General features: G+C 39.4%; 1 protein-coding gene across 1 annotated transcript in view; it reads right to left on the bottom strand.

Annotated features, from left to right (window-relative positions):
• LOC143259730 (uncharacterized) overlaps nt 1-22775 on the bottom strand; it is an 801439-nt gene that overhangs the window by 677212 nt on the left and 101452 nt on the right. Inside the window, exon 2 of the mRNA XM_076523132.1 lies at nt 11165-15382. Coding sequence (XP_076379247.1) covers nt 11165-14257 — 3093 coding nt within the window. The 5' untranslated portion in view covers nt 14258-15382. The remainder of the gene's footprint in view (nt 1-11164; nt 15383-22775) is intronic.

Raw genomic sequence — 22775 nt, 5'->3', positions numbered from 1 at the left:
TTCATAAGGAAAAAATGCATGAATAAATTTACCTTTCAACATCATTCTAATTACATTAAGGAACTGATGTGCCCAGTCTAGCGTGATAATAGATCTGGCAGAGAACCATTAATATCAGTTTCCAAGTTTAATTCCAAGAGTTGCTAGTTTCTCTCAAGTTTCGCGAAAATAACAAGCTGCCGCGAATATACTTATACAATATGTATAAAATTCACGTCGTCGTGAAGTGGAGGCAAAAATTCAAGTTCGCTAAACGGCGTAGTTTTTCATCGAGAGGAGTTGGATAGCGTCGAATAAACGCTTAAAATACATTTATTTATTTGTACGTAATTGTACGTTGTAATTTTCGTACGTCGAATGAACACGTACTTCGTAGTAAATAATATCTGGTTTTTATTGCCATTCTTCCTTTAGAATAGACGCGAAATTTCTATATTGAACAGAAGTGCGTCACCTGCAATCGATCGATTGGTAATCATTCATGGTTCGTGAATGAGGCTGTCGAATGTGAGATGTGTATCCAAATATGGATTATCTATGCATGTACTATGATTACACATATGTTGCTGCATGTGACACAACTATAGTTTATTGTACGTGAATTATTAATGTTTACCATTATTGAGAACCAAATGTACGGTGCACATAATTGTTTGATTTAAATGGATTCAAGCGTCAGATAATTGTTTCAAATATTTCGCAATTATTTTTCTGGATACATTAATATCTTCATTGTAATAAGTAACTTGCGGATTTTATGAATTTACGAAAAAAAAATGAGTAGATCAAATACAAAACAATAGAACTGTAATGAATATCAAAATACTGTTACATTATTTTAAATGGCTAAAGAACGAAAACAATATCTATGCAGCTTTTTTGTGTCTTGTAACTAGTGTACGAAGCCACAAGTACGCAGTACAGTAATTGATATGCAGGTAGTTGGAAAATGGAGAATAAAGTATAAAATATTATGATGACAGTACGATTGCTAAGTTTGCGAACATTTTCACAGTATTAAAATTAGTTTCTTTTTGCTATTGACTTGTTTTTCAATAAAGAATTCTCGGCTTTTCCATACTTGCTACTACTCCACCTGATAGACAAACTAATTTCGAGGAATATATCATTTAGTACCATTCGAGTATTCATAGAATTTCCTTCGGGAAGAATTCCTCAGGGCAAAAAACGAACGCCATATCAACGTCGGCTAGTATAAACGCTCTCCGGTGCATAAAACTAACATATAGTTTCTAATACGTAAAAAGCTAGCTGAAATGACGAACTTTTACGGGTCTGAACGAACGCAGACGTTTGACAAATTCAGCGTAACGACACGGAAGAAAATTTCTGTTGGCCGTGTTATGTTCGTTTCGAAATTTATGTCGCTGTATCTGGCATATCTTAGAAAGCTCCCGTGCTTCCAGGGATTTCGAAATCGTAAGTTAGAAACTTCCGCGGAAGTCTTTGCTGTTATAACTTCTGCGTTATTTAATGCAGTTACTGTGGCTGATTTAGCTGAGAGAAATCTATTCATCTCGCGTATCGTGAAACTGATTTGATTGAATTACTTCGAATGGAACTCTAACTGAGATGAAAAGACGAGTTCGTAAACAATTATTCCTTACGACGCGATATTCTGGACAGTTTTCTGAATGGACTACACAGTATTCTGGAAAAGTAAGTTAACGCTTCTCGAAACATTTCATCGTCCATAGCCATTGCGCGCTTCGAACTCTCTTTTCTTGCATCGTACAATCAATTTTTATACTTCTAGCAGTGTATCCGCGCATATTTGTTATTAACTCCCTAACCGCGCAAGTTCTTGATTTTTTGGTATGAAATCGAGGACTAGTTTTATTTGTTATGCAAATGCGTCCCAAGAATTACATTAAAAAATTTTTAAGTCTAATTTTTCTTTACTAAATTTTATAAAACCTTTAGAACACAAATTCACAGTTACAAAATTTTAGAACACAGATTCCACCGTCCTCTTTATAGATTGTATACGTTTAGCGTTCTATGTTTATGTTAACATCATTTCTAATTTTCTTGTACTATATTAAATATATGTTTATCATGCAATTCTGTCATATGAAGAAAGGGTTGTAAAAATGCAACAGATTGTAAATACTGTACATGTATATCGCTGTATTAATTAACGGGGTTGCAGTTTATGTAATCAATACGTACGTGGCAATGTTTGTTGGTATTGTACCGTAAGAACAATAGAACATTTCAACAATGCCCGTATAATGGCTGTTTCGATACAATATTAAATGTCTAATAAGGTGTTGATTTCACGGTTGTTCCCCAGGAACGTCCGTCGAATAAGTTCCCATATCAAGTTTGTCAGAACGCGGCGCAAATTCGATCAGAATGCTGCGCATTCCTCATGAATTTTCCGCGCTTTATGTCGACTGCTTAATTAACTGCATGCACTGTTTTCATCGCGACTAACAGATATCAACGGGAATGATTAAAATGTATCCGTAGAAATAGGAGAATGGACTTTTGAAAGGCGTGCCGTACCGTCTGGTCCTCTTTCTGTCCGCTCTTTCAAAGCATCGACACTGGTTAGATACGATCGAGAAATGGATGCATTCATGCCGGCGAGACTCTCTTCCATTTTCGCTAGCGGAAAGCCGGGAATACGCGTCGGTCAAGCTGAAGGAGAAGAAGTCTGCCACCGGAGGCGACACTGACCTAATCAGTCGATAGTGCGATACGCGAGCTCTCGTCGGATGCCCGCATTGCGCGAAAATACGTAGATGAGATCAGGAGCGGCTTTTCGGGAGTTCATCTGAAGTGTGATGGCCGTGAAATTGTTCCTCCCGATGGGTTAGATCACTTTAGAAGATCGATTTTCTTATTACACGTTCACTGAACTTTCGAGAACCGCGTTGAAAGCTTTCGGAGGGATAGGAATATTTTATAGCGACTTTTCTGGATAAACATTTCCGAAAAATACGTTGTTCATGACAAAAATTCGATGGATACATTCGTTTAATGGCGAACTTAATTAACATGCTGGGAAAATATAAGATTATGTTATTGTTGATCATGAAGGTGTTTGGCGCTGAAACAAATGTCATGGTTTGCGCTTTTTAATGTACAGAACTAGATATTTGCAAATTACGTCTCAAATAATGTTATTTCCGAAGTCATCGTAGTTAATGTTTAAAAATTTTACTGTAGTTAGATGTTAATTGATTAAACTGACCTGAAACTGAAATAACTGACATTTTGAAATGATATAATAATTGGTGAACGATGCACGCGTTTTTATTAAACTGTTTCACGTGCTGAAACAAAATTGGAGTAGTTAAATTAATGATGCAATTACTCGATAAATTGAAGACATGGTAATGTTTAATTATATAATTGTACGTATGGATTAACAGCGCCAAACAGAATTCACAGACAAATCAACGTGTCAGAATCCACTAATTGTACCAAATCGACATAAACAGTGTATTTAACAAAACAGGGATCAAAATTTCAAGGTTTGTATTGGAATTGTGGATATTTATGTAAAGTAAACATTGACTGTTTAAATTACACGATGCAAGGTTTAAATAAAAATGTTATTTTTTCTCGTAATTATTTCAATAAGTTGAAACGTTATCTTATAATAGTGATAAGTCTATAATCCTCTTACAGTCTCATAGATCCTAACATAATGTGATTAATTTTCTATATTATTATAAAAGTTAATTTTTTTTATCTAGATAAGCAATTTTGTATTCTACAATTGCAGGTTGGACAAATTGCTGCAATTAATGTGTTAATTCGTAAATAACCTTTTCCAGCACTACCTATTTCTACATATTATTACGAAAAGTTTTAATTTTCATTGAATAAGTAATTGACTTCCTTTCGAGTTCGACGATGCACAGAAATTAGGTAAACGGTAAAAATGTCCACTCTGAATTATGGACGTGTGTGTCTGGTATTAATACCAGAAAATTGTGTCACCAGAACTACTTATTTCGCTCTTATTTCACATTTTGCACGCTTACGCTGCTAAGCATGCCCGCTAGCGTCAAAAGAACTAGACATTAATTACATTAGAATGAAACGCGCTTGTTTGCTTAGATACTTGGCTTAGCAGAAATCCTCTAACGAGTAAAGGATTTAACAAAGCGTGACCCGGGGACTTGCACTCTCCTAATCTGTATCATTGTCAGAAACATTACTGCGTGCCGTGGAAAATTACTTACCTAGAGAACATTTTCCATTTCAATGAGCAACATATTCATCAGCTAAGAAAAGTAGTTGAAATATTTATTCGCAAATAATTTAAATAAATATTTATTTACATCTAGAAAATAGTTTAAATTCATAGTAAATTGTATTAAATATAAATTATGTAGAAATGTACTCTTTTTGTTAACAATTATAATCAATTTTTCGACTGTAGCAACATTCTTAAAAATTTCGAATGTCTTCACAGTTTGATATTTACCTTGACATTATTGTCCTAAGCACATAAAATCCACAGTCTAATTACGAGTAATCAACATAGAATTTCCCGCACAGGTAATTATTATAAGCAACGATAACTCTTATAACGATAACTCTTATAACTGATTGAAACAAATCTTCATCAATGAAAAACAAATTTCGATCATATATAACTATTACGTATAACTCGAAACATTTGAATGAATATAATCATTATTATGCAACGACTTTCTTCATATTGATCGTAAGCAGCTATGGTCCATGATATTTAGCCATACCTCGCAGACGCATTTTCATTGTACGATACACTTTCATGCATAATTGTTTGCATCTCAGAATTCAAAGACAGCTGTGAAAAATATTTAAAAAATCATCAGATTATGATATCAGTAACATCCTGCAACGTCTGTCGCATAGAAAAAAAAACGACGATTGAACATCTTGGCTAAAGTAAACTCTCTCGTATTGAAACTATCTATTACCTCAATGGCCGAGTTCGAGGACCGTAATATTCCGATTAAAAACGCCAAGGGATCGGTTAAGTTCCAGGGATAGCAGAAGAAGAAAATGGCTCACTTTAGATTCCGTCGAATCGGTGTAGGCGCCGTTTTCCAACGTTCCGTTCGCACGTTCCGTCGGCAGGACAGTAAAATATTCCCTTTTATGCCATTAAATCCTTTACACGTTTCACTTAGCTTCTTTGCGAGCCGTATCGTTAGGTCGATGACGACAAAAAAAGAGGCAAAAATGGAACGGGACATTACCGGATTGTATCAAAGGGAGCCTCGGAGAATTCTCTGTCGGGCGCGAGTTGGGTAACGTGCCGCGGTCGGAAATGCGAATTCTCTTTACTTCTCCATTGTCCACGGTGGCTCCGATGGGGGTGTATTTGCGTTTCGGAGAAAGTAAACTCCCGGAGCTTTTCATACGCGCGCGACTCGCAGCTCTAACTCAATTTTACCGGAACGACGCCAGCGGAGGTTCGACGGCTACGTGTGCGCAAAGAAAGAGAGGACGTTTATTTGCCCTCCTGCACGGGCTCCGTGCCGTCTTTCATGTAAAATATTGGCAAAGATTGGGAATGTCTGTCTTGAATGGAATGCTTGCCGATAGTTAAAATAATATCGCCTTGCCGGAGAATCGACGGCCGGGATTTGGCAAATATTTTCTGTTGACTCTGTCCTCGGTTGAGGACAATGTTCTTTCCGGCAAGAATGCTTTCGTTGTGATTCAATCGTTTCAAGGAACACCATTCTCCCCTGTATTGCAAGTTTTAGTCCTCAATCGAACCCAAGCGAAGCGGAGTACAATTTCGTAATACAGTGGAGGAAAGAAATGAGAGGAAATTTTATACTAGTACGGTGTGGCGAGGTAGAAGGGGTATATTTGGTATCAAAATCATTTTTTTACAATAATAAACTTTTCTGTATGGAATGATCTCTACAGTGAATGAACACTTAAACTGCATGTTTGTTAAAATGATCTACAGATCGTTATTTGACCCACTCGATGATATTATTATAAGCGAGCACTTTTATTAACAAGGGAAATTTAGACCAGAGCATCCCTTTAATATTGTTAGCATCAAAAAGTTTATTCGCATTGTAATTAAAATTGTTTTCCAGTTTATCCAGATTCCTTTGCCCATTGGTTTAATCGAGATGCTCGTGAACAATCATGTCGGCGTTGTACAATAGAATAGTGTAGTATCGTAATTTAGTGGGTACGTTTAGGACGAGGAGGAGTGTTAGGCTTAGGAGACCGTAGTTTTAAGACTTTGTATTTATGGTGGGAAATAAAAGAGAAACGTTGGCGAGGACCGGGGGTCAGATGAAAAAAACCCTTGACGACGGAGAGCCGGCGGATGCGATTGTCACGTTTTTGGAAAAGGCAGGCAGTGTGTCGAAGGAGCGTGTTTAGAGTGGACAGAGTGTGTTCGAGAGTCGTCGAGTGAGGAGCGTTGCGAGTTGTAGAATTAAGTGAAGTAGTTGTAATCCTAGTTGTAGATACGGTTCCTGTTTTCATCACGTTTAGTTCTTTCCTAATCAATACATATTCTATATTGTTTAAATATTGAACAAATTTCTACAACAGTTTAAACAATTAAACATTAGCACAGCTAATGTACAAAGCTCTATTCATGACCATAGATAATTTTGTAGCTGTACGCTGCATTCATACTCGGCTTGGACGCGGCTCACTATTCGTGCAGAACTGTTTTGCCGAAACCACTGTACCCTTTGGATAACTGCACGACACGATTGAAGACGTTAATTGTTGCATAAACTGCAAAAGAATGTACTAAGTTTGTATCTAGGAAATATTTCTTCTCATTTTACCCACAAGATTTATATTATTCGGTTTCAAGAAGATCGCAATTTTTTGAATAATTGTAACACAACGAATTGTTAATTATTTAGTTTTCTCAATATAAAGTGTGATATATTACCAAAAAGGTAATCGTTTAATACGTTTCATCGTTTCTGTGTGTACGTCGTTGAAAGCAGATTCTCAAACTGCTTCGGAAATCGATTATTGAAGGCAGACTGTTTTGAGGGCTCTCCCAGATCATATCATCCGAAACATACGCGATTTCCATGATTTTTCCACTGAAAACAACATACTGCGCCACGAGAAAAGTTTTTTGTACTTTATTATGCTATGAATCTAGCATGTAAAAAAATTTTTCATGGAACTTTTATTAACTTCCGCTGTTGATACGGACCACTTGCTGCAGCGTAGCATTGCGAAACTAAAATGTTTTGATGGCCGTCATAGTTTATATCTCCCAAAATTTTGATATTCTAGGTAGAAAAACCTGGTGCATGCTTTTACAACTACATTTATCCGGAATATTTTTCGTTATCTATACTTCAAAAGTGTGCACACAGAAGATACATTTACCCAAGTCATCCATGGCAAAATAGAGAGTAACGGTACGAAATACGAGACCTTTATGTTTGATCAAATATCTGGTGATCGAAAAAGAAGAAGTTACATATTCGTATACCACTACATTTGTAATTTATTTATAGTTACTCAAGAAAAATATTAGTTACATAGATACTATTATTTATTACGAAGATATAGAGAATATGAAGAAGTACGAAATTAATTGTTCTAAAAGAATATTCGTAACATAAAAATTAAAAGATAAAGTCATTATCTATGGTTAAAAAGTCGCTTGTTTATGGTAACTCTGCATTATTTATGAAGGAATTTATAGCACTTAATGCATTGAATCCACAGTGCATCAGATCAGACGAAAAATCAGTCACAAATTCTTAATTACTTAATTTTTAATTACTTATCTTAAGTAAAAAGATTATGAAGTATTCTCGAATATAAACAATTCCAAATAGGAAAACACTGTTTGAATAAATTCCTATAATTTTTATGAAAACGGTTTCCAAATTTCACTCCGCTTTCAGCCTCCTAAGTATGATTCCTTAGTATTACGTAAACATCGTATTACAGAATCATCGACATTTTTTAAAAACTCCATCGTTGTATTGCCGCAACGTACGGATCAATTTTGAGTATGAAAACATGAGAATATGATCTACAAAAGGAATAACGTTGAGTGCAAAACCTGTACAGCATGCCGTCACTGAAAAATTTACAATCCATTTTTACAACTGTCCATAATTTTTTCTACATATCAGAAATAAATCATTTTTACGTTTAAACAGCTCTAATGCTTGAAATCATCTATTCCTCCGAAAAACGTAAGCTCCCGTAGAAGTGTTGAGTTTCGATCGTTCTCCTCATTTTTATTTTATCATTCCCATTTCTTCTGCATCACGTGTTAGGCACCGCAACTGTGTTCCAAAAATGATGCAAAATGTAAGAAAGGATACGCTCTTAAACGAGGTTTGAGAGACGCCTCCGCAATGCGATATTCCGGCAAGGTGAACCCATTGTATAGTCATGAAATCTGCTGTTTGATATTCGAAACATGTGCAGGGTGGGGCAAGTAACGTCGCCGGTGCACAAGTTTTATAAGACGATTGTATTTATAGCGCAAACGTACTTATCTAGATGGAGTCTAGAAGTTGAATGACGTGTATACAATATACATTGTATACAAGACGCGTATGCATGCGATTTTCTGAATAATAAAGAGAGACACTTTCAAGACTGATATTAGTGTCTTCGACCGGCCATCTACAAAACTTCGGATGGAATAAAAATATTTGTGTTTTCATTATATGAGATATTGTGATAATATTTCTCTATTTTATAGGAAACATAGAAAAGCAAATTTTACTAATTTGTGTAAAACGCATAAAGTTGTATACATACACATATTGCAGTAGTTTGGAAAAGACGCGAAAGGAACTTTTTATTTTTTGAGTGGAGCATTATATATTTTTGTATACCAAATCTTTGTTCAATTTAAATAAAAATTTATTCACTTAATTTTGATTAAATTCATTAATTTAAATATTTTGTTCTTCGGGTCACGCAATAGGGATATATGTTCAATGTCAGTGGAACCGAATCATAATCGACTATCACTGTTCATATCTTCCAGTTTATTTTTCCTTCTAATCAATTTGTTTCTTATTAACACACTAGGGAACTATATCCAAGACATCAATTTTTTCAGTTGAAAAAAACAGAAGTTGAATGAAAATATAGTTCTTGTTCTAGTAACTTTAATAAACGTAATGTACTGCACGTAAAGTATCAGTATTTATTCTTCCCATGAATGCATAAAGTCCGCAATTTAATTATTAGTTGGTCCTTGCGCTTTGTTTATATTTTTATTTTGTTTACAGTACATAAACTGCTTTATTGTTACTTTTATCTGGCCTTTTAATAATCTCCAGGATGAATTTTCTACCTTATCACTCGGTTTATTTTCCTCTGATTATTTTCCCGTTGACTTTTCCTTTTACATTTCTTTACTTCCAGTAATACTTTAATTCTCTTTTTGAAAGTTTATTTCATCTTCTGCCGGTCTTACCTTTCTCGTTTTCTCCCTTTTTTCTAAAACTTAATATTTCCGTTATTATATCTGTCAACTCTCTATATTCGTCTTCCCTATTTCTTTTAATTTTCGTTTCATAATTCGTAATTCTTCGGACATTGCATTCACAAGCTTCATATTATCGGGGACACGAAAACTTGCGGAGTATTACACGTTTTTACCACCAGATGCAACGAAGATAAATAATTTTACTAGAAAAATTCTGATGCAGCAGTTTAACGAAGTTCTGTATACTTACATGCAACAAGAGGAACACACTTTAGCGAAATACGCTTGGTGAAATACATTTTACAGAGACTTTACTGAAATACATTTCGGGAAACACACTTTTTAGAGACTTCAGCGAAATACGCTTGATGGAATACATTATATAAAGACGTTAGTAAAGTACGCTTTCTAATAATGGTTTACGACGGTGAAAACTCCATCTACCAAAAATGAACAGCATCAATATGCAGTAAGTATCTTCTTGTAGTCTGTCTTCCTCGTTATAATTTTTTGCCGTGTTTTCGTTATCACTATTACAGATCCGGTATGTTGAAACAATCTTCTATTGTATTTTGGAAAGTTAAAAAGCGTGAGTCTTTAAATTTCCTTTGTCATCCTAACTAATTGCAATTTTTGCAAAAAATGTTGTTCACATTATCTGGCGAAGCAGTTCTTTTGACATCTGAAATATAATTTTCAGTCGGTTGGCCTAATTTTAAAATGTTATTCAGTTTTAAAAGTTGTACACTCACTGTTGTTCATCACTATATCTATAACGTCCAAAGAGCATAGATTGGATAAAGCATAGTTTAGGAATTGTCTCTCGGTTGTTGTCAATAAACATATTACTTGCTGCTTGTCATGTTGAGAAATAGGATGTCGAAAGCTTGTCCACGAGTAGAATACAAGACAACAGGCAAGCGAAGCATGATGGCCGACCAAGAGAGGGACAAGCTCAGAGGGACGGAAAATCCACTCACTGTCTTTCGCTGGTTCGATCGTAGTAACGAAGTTATCAGAGACAACATCGACTCTGATACCTAACGAGTTCATTCCACTTCGATGCCACAGCATGAACTGCAAACGGAGATCTTTATCTGGTAGCCTTTCTCAACCGACCATCTCTCCGTCTTTTTTATCGAGAAGATCGTAAAATACAGATAGATTCCCCTATTTCTCCTCTATGCTCTGGCAACTTTTTATTTTGTAACAAATTATTGATGCAGGGGAAATAAGTTTCTACCACACGAGGAGTTTCTTTTCGAATCTTACACGTTGCTTCGCAACAATTAACTATCCTTTATAATAGTATTTAATGAAAAGAAGCACATAAGCTTTTACAAACAAAAGCAATATGGGCTTAGATTGAATTTATATACTGCGACAAGTTCGAATATGTTTGACAGTTAGCGACTCTGGTTGAGATATAAAAAAATACACGCAACATTTTAACAGAAGAGTACCCCAGTTACAGTTTACAATCGTTATTCATCTGAGCCTACATGAAATCGGTAACATTTTTCGGCACGGGGTTCTCGATGCCCGATTGTTTTCAAATTTTGTACGCATTACTTTCTCATCCAGTGTCATAATTTGCTGGAGTAAGATCGGAAGAATAAAAGGTCGAAAAATAAAGGCCACTGTAAAACACATGGTACTACGACATGCAACAGAGATGCGTACAAAACACGCGAGGATTCTGTGCATTCTTACCTCTGACTCCGGGGACTGAACGATCAGGGAGGTTCTCGGCGGTTTTTCGGGTGGCACCTTCTTCAATGTACCGGTGAAGCTAACACAGGCGGCGGCGGTGGACGGCGCCGCGGCACCCTCGTGGCCGTCGATCTGACATTGAAGCCGATGGAACTGTGAGAACGAAGTACGTGACGTGTCGGCGCGTTCGAATTGCGGGAGACACGGCAATGGCATCTGTGACATGTTCGGTATCTGAATAGAATTCGGGTCGCCGGTATCATGTTGAAGCCTAGGCGATAGCTTCTCGCGGACAGACGATTGGCAGGATTGATGATTAGAATTCTGCGAATAGGAAGCAGTCAATAACGTCTGATGATGACTGTGCGACTGATGTTGGCTTTGCGTCGAGCCGGTCTTATCGGATTGCTCCTGGTGATTGGTCGATGGAATCGAATGGATCTCGTTCCCGATCGGGTACTGCTGGAAGTCCGTGGACCTTTGCAATTTGTCGCATAATTGATTCTGCGCTTGCAGACTCTGCAGTCGTGCCTGCAGGTCACTTTGTTGGTGCTGAAACTGTGCCACCTTGTCCAGGATTTGATTCTGATTTTGCAGGCAATGTAGCTTCGCTTGAAGGTCGCTCTGTTGCCGCTCGAATTGGCTAAGCTTTTCGGAAATCAAATCGAGATGTTGGTTCTGCAGCTGTTGCTGTTGCGCCTGCAGCGACTCGGGTTTCTCGTTCTGCGCGTCGAGTGGTGTTTGAAGGTTATCCGTCTGGCTCTTGCTGTGGGTCAACAGATTGCTGGAGGTGTTGTAGCTCTTGCGGTGGCTGTGTATTATATGATCCACTTGATCGATCGGCTTGCTTAGAGTCGGCTCGCCGAAGTCCGTCACCACGGTCAACACGGTTTTGGTGTCCAATTTTGCTTCGCTGAGCGCAGGATACTGATGGCATATGTTCGGACTGGCTCTCTGCGAGGAGACACTGCTGACGGCAGGACCTAGGTTCGCCACGGAACCACTGATGGGCTGATCGTCGAACTCCTTCCTGGACAGTTCCATATGCTTCGTTAAATCTGCGCTTACGTGCCGCAGGTGACGGCGTTGCTCCATGATCGTGCTCTGACTAATATTTGGGAGCGGTTGGAAAGCTGACTGCGTCATTCTCGTCTCCTTGCGATCTTCGATCGGGTGCAGGGGTCTAGGATCTCTTCTCTCCTCCGACTGATTGCGGGAACGCGGGCTGATCGATATCAGTTGGTTCTGAATAATATTCTTCTCGTGCTCCTGCCGCTGCCTTTGCTCGGCCCATATCGCTAGCTCCTGCCTGGTCTTCTCGAAGTTTTGGTTGACAAAAGACGGGCTCTTCTGACTAGCGCGGTCGGCGGACGCTTCGCGAATTGGCATGAATGGCATCGGTGATCTCCTGACGTCCTCGATCCTCTTGCCCTCAATGGTCATCGGCGAGCGTCTGTGCTCGTCGAAGTAATCGGATCGTCTGTTTTCTTGCGGTATCGCCACTCTTTGATTAGGGCTTACGTTACCCCATTCGAACTTTCTATCAGCTCCCATGCTCTTCCTATTTTCCTGTCTCGCATCAAAAGCCATCGGTGATACTCTTAAGCTCGTATCCAATCGCCTTTGATCAGGCGGGTACACTTGATTGGCTTCGATTCGTTTCGGATCGACTATAGTCCCGGTCTTCCTTCCCGGCAGCAATATCTCTTGGCCTGTATCACCGGGGAACGTGAAAGTAATTGTGTCGTTTCGACGCTGGAAGCTCGACGTTACGTCCACGGAAATGGATTTCCTGTGCTCGGACCTGCCGACATAAAGACTGCAGTCCGCGGCTGCAGCTTCGCACATCTTGTCCCCCCCGGGTGGGTCCCCGTTCGCGTCGACATACAAGCCGTCCTGTCTCGTTCGCGGCGTTTTGCTCAAGGTCGTCACATATCTCCGATCCTGTCCGTCCTGGATCATCGGCGCAGCCTGCACGATGATCGCACCGTCGCTGCGATGAATCTGCTCCTGCTGAGGGTTCTGGCCATGATCATACTTCGGCTTCTGCATCCCCGCCACGTCGACGCTCGCCGACTTCCGATGGCCAATGTCATGGGTGATCTTCGAGTTGCCTCGCGGCGGAACCATGGGTTTCGGTCCGCGGTTAGGTCGATCGGTCGTCGCGATCGCAATCCCGTGGGCAACGTTCTGAGCGATCGGTTGAATGATCGGCTGAGTCTGGTACTGACCGAGCTCTTGAGAGAATCGTTGCGGGTTTGGCGACTGCTGGCCGAATTGCTGGCCAGGGTACATGCCTGCGTGAGCTGCGTACGGAATCACGTTCATCACTGTTTGGGGATACTGACTGTAGGAGTACTGAGGCTGAGTACTGAACTGGTAGCTCGATGGCTGCGGCACCACGACCCCGGAGTAGAACGGTGGTTGGGGGCTAGCCGATTGCGAAGATATCTGCGATCCGTGTTGTACGGTCACGTACTGACCTTGGCCGGTGAACACCGGATTCGTAGCGCCACCCTGGTACAGAGGAGGATCCCTGTAAGTGACATCTCTAGTCACGTAGCCGGCTCTCTCGGCGTACTGGGCTTGCTGCGGGTATATCTGCGGCCTGACCTCGAACTGACTTCGCAACTGCGTGTACTGGGCCTGATCGTAGTCAGGCATGAATTGCGGTTGCGCTTGCACAGGCAATGTCTGGGTGCCCGTCTGAGAAACGTGTTGCGTTCTTTCTATCGATGGCTTCTCCTGATTGTATTGCGGAGGAGGAAGCTGTCCAGTCGGTGGATGCCTGTCTTCGGGGACGCCGACCATCGACTGTTTCCTCCCGGCCGGGTATTGACCGGTCTGCTGGCTCTGTTGTTGCTTCTGTTCGTGTGTCTGTCCCCCCGTTGACTTCTGCTCTGCCTTGTCTTGGGGAAATCTGTCGTACTCGATGGTTCGGTTCTCGAAGCCGTTCGACAAATCGTGCTTGGCATTATCGGCAGGTGGCTCGGCGCGGCCGTTCTGACACGTTGTCTGCTGGTTCTCCATCGTTTGTCCTGCCTGTGTCTGCTCCTGGTTGTCGTTCACTCCTCCTGTTCCAGACTGCGACATACTGGCGGCCCCCACCGACGGTCGTCCGCCGATGTAGCCAAGAATTCGCCCCAATCCGCACACCGTGACGACTTATCAAGCAACTCTCCGTTCGAAATCTAGATGCTTGCTCGAACGCAGCCGCTTCGGATTGCGTTTTCACGCCTCGTGCAGTCCGTTATTTCGGCGCGATGCATGTAAGCATCGAATAGGGTGTCGCGTTCCGTCTGTTTCAACCGTATTTATTGATCGCCTTTGTCACTTTCCGATGATCTCGGATTCAAATCTTCCAGCGGTTCCGAAAATCCGACCTACCAAAATCAATTTCTTCGTTATGCTTCGGTGGTCCATGCACCACTGGTAGCTACCATGATGATTCCATGCGATATATTTGAGATGGGAGTTTCCGTGGCATCGATCGAGGTGTTTATATTACTTGAAGATGCAAATCGTTTGATTGTGTTCTTTGATTTAGTCGGTTTTCTTTCCTAAATCTACATCGGAAAATTGGCGACCTTGCTGTCTCAGCTTGGCTGTAATACTGTTTTTATTCCGCGTTTTTCTTGCTCCGGAACGACGCGAACTACATTGCGAGGAAGAAGTGTGTTTCCCTCTTTGTAACCGTGTGCCGCGCTGTACGTAAATACGTCGATACGGTTCGTTCGTAAGCAAAGATTCGTCTGTATTCCAAATACTTGTCTGGTAACTCGCTTCCACAGCAATGCGATTCAAACGGATCCGTTCGATTCTCCCTTAAAGTATTGACCCTTCACTTCATTTAGGGCTCGACGAATTTAGAATATATATGTATATTCTTTTCAACACTTTTCGTGTAAATTCTTCGAAACGTTAGAAAAACTCGTTAATTCGCTTTTGATTTCGTGTTACGCGCCTTGAGCATTTTTGATTATATTCGACTGTTTCAGTTAGAATTCTGAACAGCTTTCGGTGCGTGTTTCGATGATTACATGGAGGATGTTGCAGTCGATTGATTCAAATTGAAAGACAACGTTTGATTATGTGTTAGCATTCGTTGAAACTTCTATTCACATTCATTCATTGTATAAGAGCTGGTTAATGTACACCTGGTGCCGATGCTGCAATTGTGTTCTGTGGACAATCGGCAGAACCTGTTGCGGAACAGATCTGCAAAAGAAAAACACGAAATCCCACCTACATTCGATTTCATTCTTTTTCAGACAAATTAGCTTTCATTCATAATATTCGGTGTAGTTTCGTGCAGCGCAATTATTTTTGTCCTCGTGCTTGCATCGGAAGGGTAATCTTTTTCGCACGAACATCTTCGTTGAGGAATTAGATTAGTAGAAAGTGCAGCATACTTTACTGCTTTTATTTACATTGAGTTATGCAGTATTGTTAACTGGTAAAATCTATCTGAAAGTTATTGTAGATGTAAATAGACTTGAATATTTGAGACTGATAGTAATTAAACGATGTAAAATGACTATGAAGGATATCAATACAATGTTTCAGAGGAGTGATAAAAATCGATGCATGCCTATGAATTTTTTTATGGAATACCATAAAAAGCAGCAAATTATTAATTATAATTTTTTTTACTGTCGTACCCTTAACATCATCAGGCTGCTATTTCTTTAAATTCTTTATTAATTTAACCGGTCTCTTCCTTCGAGCGATCATGATCAAGGTTCTCAGACAAATAAGTCGGTGTTCGCAGATAAACAAATGTGACGCGTCTACCCCGGATGAACATTATAATTTCGAACTACTCAGACAGAGCTTCTACGCCGCGTCACGATCGTTGTTGAGAATTACAGTGTTCACGCGGTAAACCTCAATGAGATCTTCGATGACTTGATTATTACGGTTACGATTTGATGATATTTTTAAACGAACCGCAAAACGAAAAGCAAAACCTGTGCAGGCGAGTTTCACACACATGTTACAGTCTGTTACAGTCTGGCGCAGGTAAAAAGTATCAAAGATTGTTTCTCGGTCGCCTGTACAGGCCGAGATACCTGTACAGTTTTGCAAAAAGTAGTACGTATACACTACATGCTATATCTGCACGGATACACCATGCAGGTGAACCTCTCAAATATACCGCAATGTGTATGGCCACCTGCCTTTAACCCTTTCGCTACGGGCGGGTTCTCGCCGCGACATCACTGCACGCTACGCGACGCCGATCGTCAGCGGGAGTACCGCGGCGGAGAACCCAAGCTGCTTGAATGTTTTCGTACGAAAAAATTTCTCTCCAAAGGGTATTTATAAATAAAGGGTATTCCAGGGTATTTATAACGTCTTAGCATGCGCTCTTTAATTTACAGTATGAGAGGAAATAAAACATTATGCAATATAATGCATCTTATGGAAGGCCACTATAGTGGCCCATAGTACCTCAGTGGCATCTTATGAAAGGCCACTATAGTGGCCCGTAGTACCTCAGTGACATCTTATGGAGGGCCACTATAGTGGCCCGTAGTAGCGAAAGGGTTAATAGTGAAAGCAGTGTCTTTCAAACAGATCAGGGAACGCAGATAATCCGCGTTTCAAGTTATCGTGAAGCGACAGGTCGAAACAAAGCGTTCGGTACTTCGAAGGCGATCTGTTTTACTCTCTAGGGTGCGAATTGTTTTCGTGATTTCCCAGGCGCCTCGTGATCACTTCAGTTTCTACGTGCGGGGCCATCTTTCATTGCCGGAAAGTTTGCTCCGCAGAACACAGGGAGAGGCGGCGAAAATTTCACATCATCCCGCGGAAAACCGTATATTATCAGTATCATTCATTTCTCCGGTTTCTTTTATAATTTCTCCGCGGTATTCGAGCGGCAAGAAACCAATACACCGTGCACTTTTTGTCGGATGAAAATAATGTGTCTGAGTTATATTCGGTCGGCAGCGCCACTGTTCTATTCGCGATGTGCTTTCGAAGAAATACCTATTTCCGGTAAGAATGGAATGGAAAATGCTGATCATTTCTGTGTAGTATATGGACATAGGATGCGCCTGGAAATTCGTGTTTTTACGGAACAATATACAGCGGCAGATATAAATGAAGGTAATATACGTGGCGTGCAGATGTGCGTATGTATAAGTTTTATATAATACAAACTTGACAATACGACGCTTCGATAGAAAAATTGGTTCATCCGTTACTTAAATAGCCAATAAGCTTATAATTAATTGGCATTAAATTAGTTTGAAGTTCATTAAATTTATCACGAAAGTGATAAATTCCTAACAGGACAGAATAAAACAGATTACTCCGTTATATTGATCGGTTTGTTTTCAAAGAATAAAAAGAAAATACAAATGGTTAGGAACCAATTGTTCTTTCTCATTACGTTTTATTGAGGAGGATACTGATTCAGTCAAATGGCTAAAATTTTTTAATAATTGAAATTTCCAAAATTCGTCATGAAATATACTAATTTAATTTGTTTACTGTAAAAAAATATTTCACTTCTTGGATTCAGTTTAAAACGTATGAAGATATTTCCATTTACAGTAACTCGCCTTTTTAAATAACCATCGACACGAACCACAATATCTTCACCGTTTGTTCACTTGAATTTTCACGTAAGAGATCAATGTTAAAACTGTACAGTATGCGACGATAAACGATTAAAACAAAATCAACACGAGTTTTTGCTGAAATCATTTTATTTTTATCGTTTCCAAATGTATGTAAAACTTTTTACCACTTGTAATCCATAAGGCAATCAATAAAGTTAAAACTTGTATGATTGAATTTCACGAAACTGTAATCAAACTTGAATATTATGACTATTTTATTTCATTGAATCACAACATTGTTTATTTCAACTATAAAATTTTCACCTAATAATAATGAATTGTTTGCACAATGCACCTAGATTCCATTACTTGTGATGTTAAACTATCATTCAAGATTATGTTTCTCAAAGAAGGATGCATGAAACATTTGATTCTTTGATAAATTAAAACGTACATACATTTTAATCTTTGTCACCTATAGAATTGGATTTGTGAAATTAACGATTACCTTCTTTAACCTTTTAGGCACGACGCGCCACTATAGTGGCTTTCGCGGATGTCATCTCTCTGGACGATGCGCCACTATAGTGGCTTGCTCTAGTAGCTCACTCGCTCATCGTTTGAACCAAATAATAATATATATATATGCATAATAATATAAATATGCATTGTTTCACACTTCTTTTGTCTTCACATCGATTTACAACAATCTACAGGGTGTCCCAAAAATGTCTCGCAATCCGGAAATGGCGGGTTCTTCGGATCATTTGAAGCAACTTCTTTCTTTACAAAAATTTTCTTCGAGGCACCGTTAACAAGTTATTAACGAAAAACAGTGACCAATAAGAATCGAGTACGGCTGACGCGAGGCGGTCCAGCCAACCAGCGCACGAAGCCCAGTTCTGCTCATTGGCTCGGTCGCTTCGCGCCAGCTAAGCTGGGATTTGACCACTCGACCGCTGGCGCCGTTGGCTCGACCACCTCGCGCCAGCTGAGCTCGCCTCTCATTGGTCACTGTTTTTGGTTAATAACTCGTTAACGGTGCCACGGAGAAAATTTTTGTAAAGGAAAAAGTTGCTTCAAATGGCCCGAGGAATCCGCCACTTTCGGATTACGAGACATTTTTGGGACACCCTGTATATATAGACAGAATATACAGTATCAGACACTGTACAGTACATATCAGACTCTGCCGTCCAGAGAAATAGCCTCGCGCAGAATTCAGCCGTACCTAAAAGGTTAACATACTGACTTCCGCGTCCGACATATCCGAAGAAAATGAATATAATAATGTTTTTAAGAATGATAAAAGAATAAAGTAGCAATGACTACGCTACATTTTAGTTCCATCGATTAAATCATTGTCATTTATGGGATTCTACTGGATTCATATTTGACAGTCACCGCGTTAATGATTGCAGAATGGTGTACAAATATATTTTATTACACCAAAGATAGTATGATGAAGGAATCTGCGACATCTCATGTCATGAAGCACGAAGCATGCGGAGTATTGCCCGCAGAGATCTGTGGTACCTTGGCCTTGATGGCTAGACCCCAGCAGATCAATCAATTATTTACCCGTCTAGTACTCCCAAAACACATACACTACCCAATGGGAATCCATCACCGTCTCTGACAACGAGTTCGACTGAGATGTATGTAAGCACACTGGATTGAGCTTTGACCGAGACTGAGGTGTACATCCAATCAGTGCACAAAGCGATCATCTCGTTTCGCAATTATGGAGGCGCGAATTAAACATTCCGAGTTTCTGTGAAGATCGATATTCAATTTTCTCAATTCTCAATGAATAATATTATTTGAAGAATCAAATCAAGGACATTTAATTGAATATTGGGAATTAGATCTGCACTGGTCTTTCAAATGACTTACACGTGTTTCCTCGACACTACTTTGACTCTGAGTGTATCAAAATCTCTAAGAATCCTCTATCGAACCTACTATAAAAAAATATTAATATCCTACCTACTATCAGAAAGAGAAACGATTAAAAAATCAAATTCATTGCATGAAAACATAGTGTACAATTTGATCATTCATTGGTCATGCGGTAAAGTTTGTTCCTGCAATCAGAACGAACTAGTATTTTCACTGGACGATCCCTCATTTTCAAGTGTTAGCTCCCAGTCAATCTTCCAGAGGACATTTCCATTCCAAGAAAATTGTACTCCGTTCGATTCCGAAACTGAATAAAAGAAATCAGGTTCCGATAGAAGCTACACAAGAAGGTGAACGCACGCCGTCTAGGGTCATTTCGATCGAAAGTAGTCAAGGGGTAACCCCCGAGGATGGACGTTAAGAATAGCTCGAAAACATGGAGCTAGAACGTTGCGAAAGGAAGAGGACTACCTACTCTATTTTCGCTGAGTATTTTTCCCGGACGTGATTCAACGCCGCGCCGGGCAATCCATCTCTGTTGAAGTTGACGAGACCCCACCGTGAAGAACATTCGCCGTCAGCGAAGACAATTCCTCGTAAACTAAACGACGATCCGATGCTATCGCGGGACCGTTGGAGAATATTAGCTCGTTATTCCGTTAGAAGGTGTGCTAACGACGGCGTTTTGAAAGTCATTCAGGGAAAGCCGATCCAGGATAGTTAATGGAGTATCGAGCGTGATATTCCCGTAGAGTCGAGATTTTGCTTCTAATTAAACTGATTACGACCCACCGTGGGTCTTTCGGTAGTGATTAGTTTTGCGAAAACGTGGATGCTTCGGTGGGTTCTTTTGGGCTGTATTTTGAGAAACTGCAGTGCAAGTATATATAATACCTTCAACTAAAATTATACATATACACCGTACAAGGTGTTCCACCTGATATTGACATTTGGTTTACGTCAGCGTTATAATATTTATGTGGCAACAGTATTTTTATTGATCTTGTAATGGCTTCGAAGAAACCTTATCACGATGTTAGCTTGCTTTTAGATAGACGCGTGAATCTTGTTTATTAAAATTGAATCATATATTTTGTGATACACTTCTTGCTTTCTCTAAGGATACATTGTTTCTGATATAATCGATAATTCCGAAACATTTGGGGACCCATTTTTGAAAGTTCGTGTAGCTCAGATTACACTGTCCGACACGATTTTTGAGTTCCTATAGCCACTATGTAATTCTTGTAGAGCTTCACTCCCTGAACAAGAATCCTAAAACCGAATTGTTCCATCACCATCAGTTTTTTAAATAAAAGGAACTTTTGTAATAACCCAAAATTTTCGACAAAAATGAGATATTGCATGAAAAGTACAAACGTTAGAAAGTTCTAATTAGTGTTAAAAGATAGAGGAGAGTTTTCCGAATATAGTGGCATGTAATCTATTAATGGTTTTTGGTCCTAAATAGCAATAAATTAATGTCAAAGTTTAAAAAAGTGTCGACGTGAGCAGTTTCTGCGCAATATTTTTGTATTTTTACGAAAATTTTTTGTTCAGCACGAAAACTCTACCCAGGATCGGATTCTGTAGACATTTCTGAAGAAGAAACGGCCAGGTAAAAGTGTCGGAACGATATACATTTCGAGTAGATCGAGAAAATGTTCGACGGCAACATGTACACGACGTTTTGTCGCCATGAGCTTCGCTGCTCGCTTCTCTCTGTCCGACAGGGTCGAAGCTACGCGTAATCAACACCGATGGAGGGATCCAATGGGGCACCCACTTTTCGTAAATGATATTTGAATTTTTTTTAGTATTTCATTGTTCTGTTTTTCTTTACATATTTCTGTGGATAATAATCACCAAACTGTGATATATTTCACAAAAAAAATCACACCAGAGTAATTGGAGTTGGTAACGAAAGTATTCTAACACTAGTATAATTTTGACTTCTACGCCATATAATTAAATAAATATTTAAATCTATATTTAACGATATGTTTCAAGAAGTTTAACGTTTTGAAAATGATTATTTATTCGTGATCGTATTATCGTGACAATTTAAATGATAACTGTATACATGATATACTTGCAATTCGAACAAATTCAGAATAAAATGAATATTTTTTGTTCATTATTTTTCTTTTACTATTTCTCCATTTTTAATTTATGATTCACAGTTTGGTGATTATTATCCATAAAAATATGTAAAAGAAGACAGCACATTGAAGTACTAAAAAAATGGCACACTCCACACGCTAAGTGGGTGCCCCATTGGATCCCTCCATCGATGTTGATTACCCATAGCTTCGGCCCTGTCGGACAGAGAGAAGCGAGCAGCGAAGCATATGGCAGCAAAACGTCGTGTACATATTGCCGTCGAACATTTCCTCGATCTACTCGAAATGTATATCGTTCCGACACTTTTACCTGGCCGTTTCTTCTTCAGAAATGTCTACAGAATCCGATCCTGGGTAGAGTTTTCGTGCTGAACAAAAAACTTTTAATAAAAATACAAAAATATTGCGCAGAAACTGCTCACGTCGACACTTTTTTAAACTTTGACATTAATTTATTGTTATTTAGGACCAAAAACAATTAATAAATTGCATGCTACTATATTCGGGAAACTCTCCTCTATCTTTCAACAGCAATTAGAACTATCTAACGTTTGTACTTTTCATGCAATACCTCATTTTTGTCGAAAATTTTGTGTTTTTACAAAAGTTCGTTTATTTAAGAAACTGAAGGTGATGGAGCAATTCGGTTTTCGGATTCTTGTTCAGGGAGTGAAGCTCTACAAGAATTTTATAGTGGCTATAGGAACCCAGAAAAAAAGTTTGATTTTGTAGGCCAGTGTTTTCAACGAGGATCGTCTTATTTCGTATTTAGCTGTTACAGCGTTATTTTCTGAGCTTTGAGCTTTCGAGCTTTTTGAGAATTGCGCTTATGAATCTTGAGCTTTCGAGCTTTTTGAACGTTGAGTTCATGAATCTTGAGCTTTGAGCTTTCGAGCCTTTGAGCTTTGAGCTTTCGAGCTTTTTGAGAATTGAGCTTGTGAATCCTGAGCTTTCGAGCTTTTTGAACATTGAGCTTATGAATCTTGAGCTTTCGAGCTTCGAGCTTTTTGAGTT

Source organism: Megalopta genalis, chromosome 6 (assembly GCF_051020955.1).
Source record: "Megalopta genalis isolate 19385.01 chromosome 6, iyMegGena1_principal, whole genome shotgun sequence".
Classification (NCBI taxonomy): domain Eukaryota; kingdom Metazoa; phylum Arthropoda; class Insecta; order Hymenoptera; family Halictidae; genus Megalopta; species Megalopta genalis.
This window is presented reverse-complemented; position numbering and strand designations above follow the sequence as displayed.